Below are 11,828 nucleotides of genomic sequence, written 5' to 3'. Positions count from 1 at the left end.
CTTCGCCAAGGTAAGTTTGTTGGCCAGTGTCCATCGCTATTCTTTATATTTAGTTACAAAGGTAGTAGATGAGAATTGGAAAATCCGTAAAAAGAAAACATAATGTTCTTATTCCGGTTCTGGGAATATTCCCTAGAATGTTCTTTCACCTTTTTACCTATTTTGTTGTCTTTTCTGGTTTTTGTCCCTTTGTTTGCTGCCTGTTTTCTTTTTTTATTTCTTCTTCTACTTTTTTGTTTGCTTTTATATAATTTTTCAAGGCCATGAAGATTTTTAAAAAAAATATTATAAACATTTCAAAATTAAAGATTTTTTAAAATTCAAGATTTTTTTTTGATTTCGTGAATATTTTCTAAAATCCAGGAACATATATTTTCCAATTCACAAATATTTTAAAAATGAAGAAGATTTATAAAATAAAGAGCGAGCGGGCGATGAGGATGTGGCGCTACGCTACCTATATACAACCTACCTAGCGTCTCGGATTGCAAGGTGGTAGAGGCAATCGGATTGCAAGGTGGTAGAGGCAATCAAGACAGGCACGTCGGCTTCATATGGCGCAATTGTGCTTGAAATAAGGGATCGATCTAGCTTTTTTTCTTCTTGATTGATTAGCCATGAATTTAGAACCTCCAATGTCGAGGCTCACAAACTTGCAAAGCATGCTTTAACGCTGGGTACTGGCTGCCATGCTTGGTTAGGTCAGCCCGGAGATCTTGTTTTCGTCTCTGTAAACCTCGTGACGGATGAATAAAAAGCTTTATGGGTTTGCCTAAAAAAACCTAGCGTCTCGGACCCGTCAAAAAAAAAAACCTAGCATCTCGGGAGAACGTATCCTGTGTAACCGAGCAATTCATGCACCAGGTGCTCCGATGGAGCAGCAGCCCTTCGATGAAAAAGAGAGGGACAAGATGCAGTGCACTGGGAGCTGCTGGTACTTTTGTGCAAAACGAACCTTGAAGTGCAACACATTAGCCGGTCCTTTCATAAGTCATTGTTCCTTTGGACACAACACATTAGCCATCACTTATGGTTTGCATAGGGATGATAAATTCATTTAACATTCTAATGCACCTTTCATACAAAAGAAAAGAACACATACAGAGGAAATAAAAAAATAGGATGGGAGCCGGTTGTTAAAATCGTCTTCTGTAAGAATTCATATCCCTGAACATAATTTATACAAGTCAAATAAAAATGCACCCTGAATATTATCCTCACAATTATTATTTTTCAGATAACTCTCCTATCCAACATGGTGTGTACGGAAAAGACTTTCCGATCCAATGCGCGTGTAACTTGCCCAAGCACTGTACTTTAGAGCTACTAAAATCATAAGCAACTGCCGTGTCTCGTGACATCCACAAGAAGACAATCTCTTTATATGGATGAAATCCAAGGAAATAGACTTCTTCAAAATGCATGTGGTCAGAATTAACCTTAAGATCTTGAGTCTCAAGGATAAAACCCTTGCTGTAGTCCCATTCAGCATTATCTTCCGTTAGTCCTTGCTTAACATCTTCATCAAAACAATTACCTCTCAGAAAGATCCAAGGTCTAAGGTTTTGATCCTTGTGCTTTTTTTTGTTGGGGAATCCATCCTTATACTTGACCAAAGAAATTTTTGCCATCACTGGCGCAAATTTGATATCATTCTTTAACTCCCACCCCATTCTACCACAAGATTCATCCAGCAACCAAACCTGAAACTGGTGCTGAAGATTATGATAAATCAAAGCACAGTACACCCCCTTGTTTGATTTTCCAAGATAAAGATGTGCAGAACCATTCATCTTGCCCCCAGCTGGCGATTTAATCACTTGATACGCACCATCCGATAATGTTATGCTGCAAATTAAGTTGAGACGCCAACGGGTGAATATAAAATATATGCATGTTAATAAGAACATATATGAACAAATTGAGTTTCGAACTTGAATTATGTATTTTGGCTTGGTCAAAATTAAGCAAGTTTGATTTAGGAAAAACCCGCAACATCTTCAATTATATACTTTTTGGAACAGAGGTATTATAATTTACTGTATTAAGCAACGAGTTACATCAAACCCTAAATAAATCAAAATCTATAGTAGAAAAGAAGCTAAACCTAACTAATTAAATTAAGAGCGGGCCGGGTGAGTGAATGCATATACATACCGCATGATGGAGTCATTTTGACAGTGCACATAAAGCGCCCCTTTCCAGTAGACGGTGTAACGGCGTTGGAACTCTGTATATTGCTGCATGTCGGCGATGGTGCCTGCAGCCTCTCCTCTGCGGAGGAACGACCTCTCCTCCCATCTCCATGTCCTGGAAGAGAAGACTCGTATTGCACATGACGAGGGCGGCCACTCCGATTCCTCCGTAAATATTGTCGCCGTGGGATCAAGCTTGCAGGGGACGCTAGGAACCATATATACCTCATAGTCGGGGGACATGGTGGGGTCAAAGGCAAGGCAGACGTCGTCGTAGAAGCCCTCCATCCCACTCTCGGTGCACCACGGCGGAGGCGGAGGCAGGCGCACCCATTGCCGGGTGGCCGGGTTGACCACCATGTTGCCCCAGAGCAGGAGGAGTCCGTTGCAGTGATTCTCGATGATGCATAAACCCTCTTCCCTGTCGGTGTAGTCAAGGTTTGCGTCGATCCTGCGAGTTGTCAGCGGGTTTGCGAAGAGCTTTGGGGGGTCGCCGCAGAGGACGTCTATCTCCATGAAGAAGATCCCGTAGAGCGAGAGCGGGAGGAGGTCCGTCCGCAGCAGGCGGCGACCGTCGACGACGGCGCGCCAGCCTTTGCAGACGCAGCGGGACGCAGCGAGGCTGCGTGGCTCGAGACGGCGGAGGACGCACGCGAGGATGTCGTCGGGCAGCAGCTGCGCGTGCGCCGCCACACCGGCCATGGATTGATCGCGATGATCGCCGGCTTCCATGTGAATCGATCGGGTGATGATCGATCGGCGCAGCTCTTGCTCGGGGACTCTATACGAGACGTATCGATGGAGGCGCTAGCTCTTGCAAAAAGGTTGGGTATTATAAGAGGAGACGGGCTAGGGCTAGCTCTTCCGATCCGGGGAGACGTCGGTCGGTCGGTCGTACGTCGATACAGCTAGCGCGGCCACGTACGCGCTTGCACGTCGAATCAACGGCTGGCATGCATGCCGTCGCGCGTCGTGACTGGCTGGAAAGCGTACGCGTTCGTGCGTTAGCTTTATATATACGGTTTCCTTTTTGAACTACAATAGATGTAGATCACATAATAGATATGTTTGCCCGTTCAAAAAGGAGATATCTTATACTTATTCTTTCCCTAATCCCTATCCCTAATCTTTCTCTGTCTCTATCTCTATCTCTATCTCTATTCTTTATTCTCTATTCTCTATTCTCTATCTCTAATCTCTAATAATATACTAACTCTAAGTCATGATTATTCTAATAGGCCTCTGGCAGGAAGACTCAAGGCGAGCTCGGGCGTGGCAATAGAAAAAGGACCAGCGTCCATGGTGGACACAGGAGCAGGGAGGAAGGAGGAGGCTCGTCGGATTGAGGCCGGGGTCCACGGCAAGGTGCAGGCTACGGCGTGGGGCTCGACAGCTGCAGCCATGGTCGACAGCCATGGTCCAGGCTCGGGAGCAAGGGCAGCGACGACGCGTCTGGGCATGGCGCAGGCGAGGAGAGAAAGATGGAGAGGAGCCTTCAGTGTTCATCTGAATCATCTCGGCAGCAAAGCTCACATGGCGACGGAGGCGCACGTGGTGTTTGCATGTTGCTCATCCCATGGCCTCCCTCCAGGCATATGCTCTCGTGGCCACATGAGCCCCTGGGCGGCGTAAATACACGGCGTGCGTGCATGGAGTATGCACCAAGTACAAGTTTGATGGAGTAGCAGCTCCTTGACTAATCTTTGTCCAAAGTTTCAAAGCAATGATCGGTACGGCATATAAAATTTGAAGCACAATGCTAAAGTTTCAAATTTTCAATGATCAGTATGGTAGGCGGACAGGCTTTATGAGTGCAAGTGGGCTGGAAAAACACAAAACGGTGTGCTAAATATAGTCCCATGGAGCAGATGAATATTTTGCATCCCATGGTTTGCCTCCTAGCTACATCATGTGCGACGCACCCATCCCCGCGTCGCCAACCCTAGGCGACACGGAGGGCGACCACGCCGCCGGCCCTAGGCCCCCTCCCCTTGCCTCCTCCGTCCTGCCGCCGCCCGAGGTCTCACCGACGAAGCCTGGCCTATGATGGCGGCGGCGGGGCCTTATCCCTCGTGCGGTGGTCGTGTTTTTTCCGGGCGGCGGCGGCACATCGTTCGACGCAGATCCGGCGGCAAGGAGCGGCGGGATCCCTAGGGCATGCGTGACGGTGGAGTCAGCGGAGGCGCAACCTCCCCGCGGCGGAGTCACCCCTGTGGCGGCGGCCAAGATTGCCAATCTGGTCTTGCCCAGATGGGCTTGGGCGGGCCGGCGGTTCCGGTGTGCATCTACAGGCGAGCACGGTGGGCCTGACGGCGCCGGCTGTAAGCACCGTGGTGGTGCCATGGCCGGTCAGGCAGCGGCGGCCTGGATCCCTTTCGTCCGGTCCCCGGCAGAGATGGCGGCAGTCCGTGCACGAGATGCTTGAGGGAGGATCTTCGAACCGATCTGGGTGAAAAACCTGCTCTCGGCTAGCTGTAAGGCCGGCGGTGGCGGCGCTGTCTGCGTCATTCCCTTCTTGAAGGCATCGCCATGGAGAAATTCAAGGCCACTCTATGCTACCTCTGGGGGAAACTCTAGATCAGTAGATCAGATGACGGCGGTGCTATGGTGTCGTTTCCCTCTTGGGGGCGTCATTCGTGGAGGTGTACACGGACCGAGGGACCAGTGGAAGGCTTTTTGGTGGAGCGGTGCTTCAACTTACACATTGATGGCGACGGATCTTGGCGGCATGGCGCCATGAAGACTCGACGTCTGATGCGCGGAGATGGACTCGCGCAGGGAGGTGGCGCTGTCTGGCGTCGTGGTGGCGTCGACGGCAGCTAGACCAGGTAAGGTTGATGCAGCAGTACAACACTGAAGATGGATTGGTGGCAGGTGGCTGTGGCGGCCTCATACCCGGCAGGCGTCCTGGTTGAGAAGTGCGCCGGACTGGTGGGTGCCCATACGTTGCAGGCGTCCTGGTTGGGACCTCAGGTCTTAGATGGTAGGTTTGGCTGCGAGGTCTGTTTTGGTATTAGGCCTAGACTATTAGCATCCCTTCATCAACTGGATAGAAGTAGCAACAGATGTTGCCTAGACGGTGGCTTTAGTCTGACTGTTGTATTACTTTGCAAGGTCTTGTGTGAATAATTAATAAAGTGGCTGCATGCATCGTCCAGATGCAGAGGCCGGGGGTCCTCCTCCATTTCTAAAAAAAATGTGCGATGCGTGCTGCTTGCTATGGAGGCTCCCTAACATCTGCCACGTGTGGTAATTTTAAAGCAGTTGATATTTTTCTACTTCATTCTTCCTACACTATTTTTCCCCATATAATCCTCTATTTTTGGTCATGATATAGTAGCATAAAATGAAGCTATTTCGATGTGCTCGGGTTAACATCTTGGTTGGTCATCACATAGACATGCATATTTAATAATTTAATTGATGACCTGAAAAATAAGTACAATTTACAATATATTTGGAGTGGTCTCTGATGTCCAATTTGATGTGTTAATGTTTTAATAGGATATTGCAAACAGATAATGCTTTATAGGGAACATATTTGGAGTTGATATTGCTAATCAACAAAGAAAGTGCAGCTTGTGATAGTGGTATGTGTGCACAGCAATTTTGCATTAAAATAAAGATATGGAAAGGTAGAAGCATGCGAATTGGAAGCTACAACTCAACAATGCATTATGAAAGATAAACTCTCAAATACCACACAAACCCTTAAATCTATATCTTATACCCGTTGCAACGCACGGGCCTTTTTGCTATAATAATAAAGCACGGATTGACTTTGTCGGGTTCACCGTCACACCTTTTTTACATGAAGGTCCCTGTGGTTTTTTAGAATGTACCCGCACTCCAGAAAAACGTTTAGCTCCAGAAGTCCAACTCCCTGGCTGTCCCGTCCGCACGTATCGAATAGTCCCACCGTGCCCCCATACAACAAAATCCACCGATTTATATACTTTTGTAGATTGGCTGTCAACAAGCCAAGCAACAGGAGCTCCATGAGATTGACCGGAACAATGATGATTGCCCAGAGCAGAGCAGGGGCCGGTAGCCGGAGAAACAGGAGCATCAGGGGCGCCCTTGGGTGTGAGGCAGGACCGCAGGAGGGGGTGTCCCCCGGCGAGGACAGGTGCGAGGCGAGGGGTGGAGGAGGTCGACCGGACTCCAGCGGCGGACTGAGGGCAGGCGCCGGCCATGGTTGCGCCGTTCCTGTCAAGGCAGAACAGAGGGAGGACCTAGATGGACGCGGGGGCGACGGCTGCACGTGCGACGGGAGCAGTCAGGGATCACAGAGCCTAGCGGTGCTAGCAGGGGAGGAAGGAGCAGTCGAGCGATGGCCGACCTGCTTGCGGGGTTAGGTTACAGACGCTGGGAATGGGCCTGCTGGGACGTCTTGGCCCAACTCGTGCCGGCCTGTTTCTCACGTGCGTTTCTTCCGTAGAAAAAAGTAGCTGCATAAACGAAATAGAAAACTAGCGTGCGTTGGATCACTCTACTTTTTTTTAAAGCTGATTTGGGCTAAATATGTTAGGCATGCCGTATACAAATTCGTGGGTGGAAAACTTGAAGTCTAAGTCTAGGATATTTTCACGAATTTATTGGTGGAAAACTGAAAGTCTTGGCGTAGCCGGTGTTGGAGCTGTCGATCGAACAAAGGAGTCATGCATCAACATCTAGATTCATCCCCTAACGATTTATCCACCATCCTCTACTCCCGGCCCCGATTGAGGTGAAGGTCTTCAAAGAGTGTGTTGAAGCGCGCTAACGACGTTGGTGTTGGTGCCTGTGTAATGGGTGGTCTAGCCGAAGAGGGGAAAGGGTAATAAGAAGGAAAGGAGGGATTTCGAGGATTGAAAGCAAAAAATAGGGAAGTGGGGAAGCTGTCCCGTAATAACAAGGAAAGGAGGGATTCGAGGAAAAAAGTGGGAAGCCAGCCGTCCCGTAATAAGAAGAAAGTGTCCTACTAAGGAAGAATGGAGAGAACATAGAAGGAAAGGAGGGATTCTGGGAATTGACAATAAAGAAGGAAAGAGAGGGATATCTGGGATTGAGAGAAAAATAGCCTGGTGATTCTTTGTCATTTGTTTTGTCCCGTAATGAGTTGATTGATATCTAAAAAGATTATGGGAACAAAGTAAACCAGCTAGAAATCAATCAAAAGTCGACCCCCTAAAAAAAATTCATCCTCTGCCACGAGCTATAATCCCACAAACGAAGTTTTTACCCCGTCCATAACTCGAGAGAAAATTATGTTAGAATTTTTAACACCTGCAAAAAAAACTATGTCTAAGTCATAATAAAAAATTGTTTATTTATTGTTCATGTAGAATATTTTTTTTGAGAATTATAATGAAAATGATAGTACCGGTTAAAAATAGGTGCTTGCTTGTTAGACACGAATAGTGCTATGCTACACATTCCCTAAACCTAGCCAACATTGGTTCATGAAAATTCGTGTTTCCTACGAAGTGAAGCAAAAAAACATTATACTAAAATGGACTTTACAATTTACGGTATAATGTGATATGTTTTGCGCATCACTAAGCAACTCCAACAAAGGCATGAAGAGATACTCACAACCACGTAGATATTTCTATGATTTAAATTCCACACACCTATTTTTATGATTTAAATTCCACACACCTTCAGTACACTTCTGAAATACATGCATATTTTTTCTACAGTACATATTTTCATGGCAGCCGATTTCAAAGAGTTTGTTCATGTCATCATGCCCGGCGTTGTGTCGTGAAATGAGAGGGGATTAGGGAAGTGTGGTTTTTATTCACCCGCTGCAACGCACGGGTATTTGTGCTAGTATAATATAAAGCACGGATTGAGTCCGTCGGGTTCACCGTTACAATACGCTTTTTTCGTGATTTTACACTTTCAGTTTGAATGTAAAACATATACACGAGGTGGTACTAATTCGAGGAACCCGCCCAGTAAATCAGGCCCGTTGGCGAACGCAGCGCCCGCTGCGTAGCTTGACTGGGCCTGGCCCAGTAACGCTTGCTCTCGCTGGCTGGCTCCTCCCACTCGCCCGCTCGCTGCCCCCCCGCCGCTCCCTCGATCCCTGGCTCCCCTCGATTGTTTTTTTTCTCTATGGCTAAATTGCTACAGTACATACTCATTTTCTTAAGGAAAAAAACCAGTTGGCTAGAGTTAAAAGATAAACCAGTTGGCTATAGTATGTACTCTTGTGCTTAGAAAAAAGTTCATCGATTTTGAAAAAGTTCGTCGAATTTGCCAAAAAGTTCATCGAATTTGAAAAAAAACATTGAATCTGAAAAATAGTTCATCAAATTTCAAAAAAGTTCATCAAAAATTTTAAAAAAGTTCATCGAATTTGGAAAAAAAGTTTGTCAAATTAAAAAAAAAGTTCATCAAATTTCAAGAAAGTTCATCGAATTTGAAAAATTTTTGTTGAATTCAAAAAAAGTTCATCAAATTCGAAAAAAAGTTCATCAAATCTGAAGAAAAAAAAATCAAATTTGAAAAAAGTTCATCGAATTTGGTAAAAGTTCATCGATTTTGAAGAAAAAAGTTCACGAATTTAAGAAAAAAGTCTATCGAATTTAAAAAAAGTTCATTAAACTTGGAAAATGTTCATTGAATTTGAAAAAGTCTTCCATGCCGGCATAGTCAAGGTTTGCGTCGATCCTGCGACTTGTCAGCGGGTTTGTGAAGAGCTTTGGGGGGTTGCCGCAGAGGACGTCTATCTCCATGAAGAAGATCCCGTAGAGCGAGAGCGGGAGAAGGTCCGTTCGCAGCAGGCGGCGAGCGTCAATGACGTCGCGCCGGCCTTTGCAGAAGCAGCGCGGCGCGAGACGGCCGAGGACGCACGTGAGGATGTCGTCGGGCACGGGCAGCACCTGCGCCGCCATCAGGGCCATGGAGATCAGATGAGTTATTTTACCCAAAACCACCACACTTGAGGCTAGGGTAACCACTTGGTACCACATTGAAGATAGATCACAAAAAACTACCGGAAATGTGCCTAATGCGTATCGCGGAGCACTGATAGTCGGATAACCTCGCGAAAACAGTCAAACTGACTGGTTGGGCCCACCTGTAAGGCTAGATTAACGTATGGGACGCACTTCAATTTCCTTCCGCGGAGCGTTGACTCGCTCGCCATCCCGATTCGATCATTTTTTTTTCAAATTCATTTTTTGGGTTTCCAAGTCAAAATCAAAACCAAACAACTCGTGCGCTGGTGCACGCATATGCCCGATCCGATCCGCTTGGAGTGGGACCCACTCGCGACGCTCTCTCTCTCTCATTCCCCGTGCTTCCTTCCTTGGCTTTCTTCTTCGTCGCCGTCGCGATTTCCGCCCGCCGTGACGACCTCACACGATAGGCGACGCCGGCCGTCATCCACTCCGGCGAGGCGATCCTCACACGCACCTACGTGCACGCGGCCGGAGCATGGACAACGTATTTGCACGATCACCACGCCACGGTGGCCATGCCATTGCCAGGCATGCATGCATGCTCCGGCTCGCAACGCCCGGCCGGCGTTGACGATCGAAAGCACATAGTTAAATTTAAGGGAAAAGTCTAAAATAAACCTTGAACTTATAGACGAAAGCTAAATTGAACCCTGAACTCTCAATTCCTGAACTCAGCACACTGAACTCTCTGATCCCGGTCTATTTTGAACCTTGAGAGGATTTAGCTGGTATTCGCTGAATTGGGCCGGCCTATTAGTAGTTGCTCTCGCTGCTCTGGTTTTCTTTATTTTTTTAATTTTGTTTCTGTTTGTTTTTTCTTTCTTTTTTCATTCGTTTTATTTTGTATTTTCTTTAATGTACTTTGTTCTTTTTCTATTTTTTCTTTATTCATTATACTTTTCTTTTTTTCTTCATATTGTTTTTCGCTTTTATTCTGTTTCTTTATTGGTAACTGGTTTTCTTTTTTATACAAGTCTAATTATTATCAGTACCCTATGTACATTTTTAGCGCAGACATAAAATGTGTTTTGGTACACTTTCGACATTTTACAAATACATTACGTACATTTTTAAAAATACATGTTTTCCATTATTTTTTGAATACACAGTAATATTTTTCCAGATACACGTTATACATTTTCTTAACGACAATAAACATTTCATAAACTACATGGACATTTTAAATTTGTATGCATTTTTTCAAACATTTTTAAAATTGTATGCATTTTTTTCAAACACATGTCACATATAGTCTTTTAAGGGTATGACACATTTTTCTACATCATGCAAACATTTATTTTACATTGTATATACTTTTTTAAAAATGTCACAAGCACAGTTTTTGAATCACACGAATATTATTTTATGTTGTACATTTTTTATTGAAATGCCACATACATTTATCTAAACTCGTGATATTTTTTAGATGTCACAAACATTTTCTTTACACATTTGTTCATGTTTCAATTTTTGTTCCCAGTTTTACAATTTTCAAAAAGTGTTCGCACTTTCAAATTTTCTTCAGGTTTCAAAAATATTTATGTTTCAGAAAGTGTTCGCTTTTTCAAAATTGATTGCTTTTTAAAAAAAATGTTGTTTTATTAAAGTATTCAGGATTTTCAAAAAGTGCTCCCACTTTATAAAATGTCCGGACATTTCCAAAATTGTTTATGTTTTCTTAAATACATCGGGCCTTTATTATATTAGTTGTGCGTATTTTTGGCTAGCGGGATGAGCTCGATTCAGCCAGGTCCCAAGTTCGATTCAGCCCGAGACGTATTTGTTACTTCGCGCTTTAATGAACAGAAGACTTTTTACGTCGCGCGCCTTAAGGAAAATTTAAAAAAAAAACTCCCTTCGTGCCTGATGGGCCGGCCCAGTTGAGTGCACATCCAACAATCCCGGGATTTAACATGCCACGTCGACAATCCCTGTTTGGAAACTCACTCAAGGTTGGAAATAGACCGGGATCTGAGAGTTCGGTGTGCTGATTTTCGGGATTTGAAGTTTAGGGTTCGATCTAGCTTCCGTCTACAAGTTCAAGGTTTATTTTAGACTTTTTCCTAAATTTAAGGCGGCCTCTTATTTGGGCTGCCGCATCGTGCCGTGCCGAGTCTTCTCCGGCGTGGGCGCTGAGCACGCCTGACGCTAGCTCCAACGTCCTCCTCGCTGACACCGACGACGACTTTTCTTTCTTTGCAGACGACACAACAAGAGAGGGAGAGACGAACCGGCCGCCAATTCCGACTCCGGCGACCCTTTCCTTTCCCGCCGTCTTCGCTGGCCATTATATTATCTCCTTTCCCGCCGTCTTCGCTGGCCAAAGGATCCATCATGTCCATCACGCGGAAGCCACGCACGTCCAAGTCGCTGTCCTCTACAACGGCATGCAAATGCAAGCTAGGGCCACTGGCTCCATCGATCGACTCCTTCCTCTCTGGCGCCGCCGTCCACTCCGGCGAGGTGATCCTTTTTTTTTTTATCAAAGAAGAGCTTCCTCCTTCCGATTTTCATCACTGAAAACCAACATCGAACCAGAGTATGGCGAGATGATCCTCACACGCACGTACGTGCACGCGGCCTCCGCAAATAAGCAGATCATCGACATGCATGCACGTACACCACATGTACTGTACTGTACATGCATCCGGGCACGTACACCACACGTGCATGCATC

General features: G+C 45.7%; 1 protein-coding gene across 1 annotated transcript; it reads right to left on the bottom strand.

The window, feature by feature from the left end:
- Positions 1 to 204: 204 nt before the first annotated feature.
- On the bottom strand, positions 205 to 2,897 carry LOC141021591 (uncharacterized). The gene is made up of 2 exons (XM_073497435.1): positions 2,158 to 2,897; positions 205 to 1,848 (listed from the first exon to the last, which is right to left on the bottom strand). Exons 1-2 carry the CDS (start codon positions 2,895 to 2,897, stop codon positions 1,227 to 1,229), a joined length of 1,362 nt encoding a protein of 453 aa, XP_073353536.1. The 3' UTR covers positions 205 to 1,226.
- Between the last annotated feature and the right edge of the window lie 8,931 nt (positions 2,898 to 11,828).

The sequence above is a fragment of the Aegilops tauschii genome, chromosome 4, assembly GCF_002575655.3.
Source record: "Aegilops tauschii subsp. strangulata cultivar AL8/78 chromosome 4, Aet v6.0, whole genome shotgun sequence".
In the NCBI taxonomy this organism is placed as follows: domain Eukaryota; kingdom Viridiplantae; phylum Streptophyta; class Magnoliopsida; order Poales; family Poaceae; genus Aegilops; species Aegilops tauschii.
The sequence above is the reverse complement of the archived record's forward strand: the minus strand, read 5'-3'. Positions and strand labels throughout refer to the sequence as shown.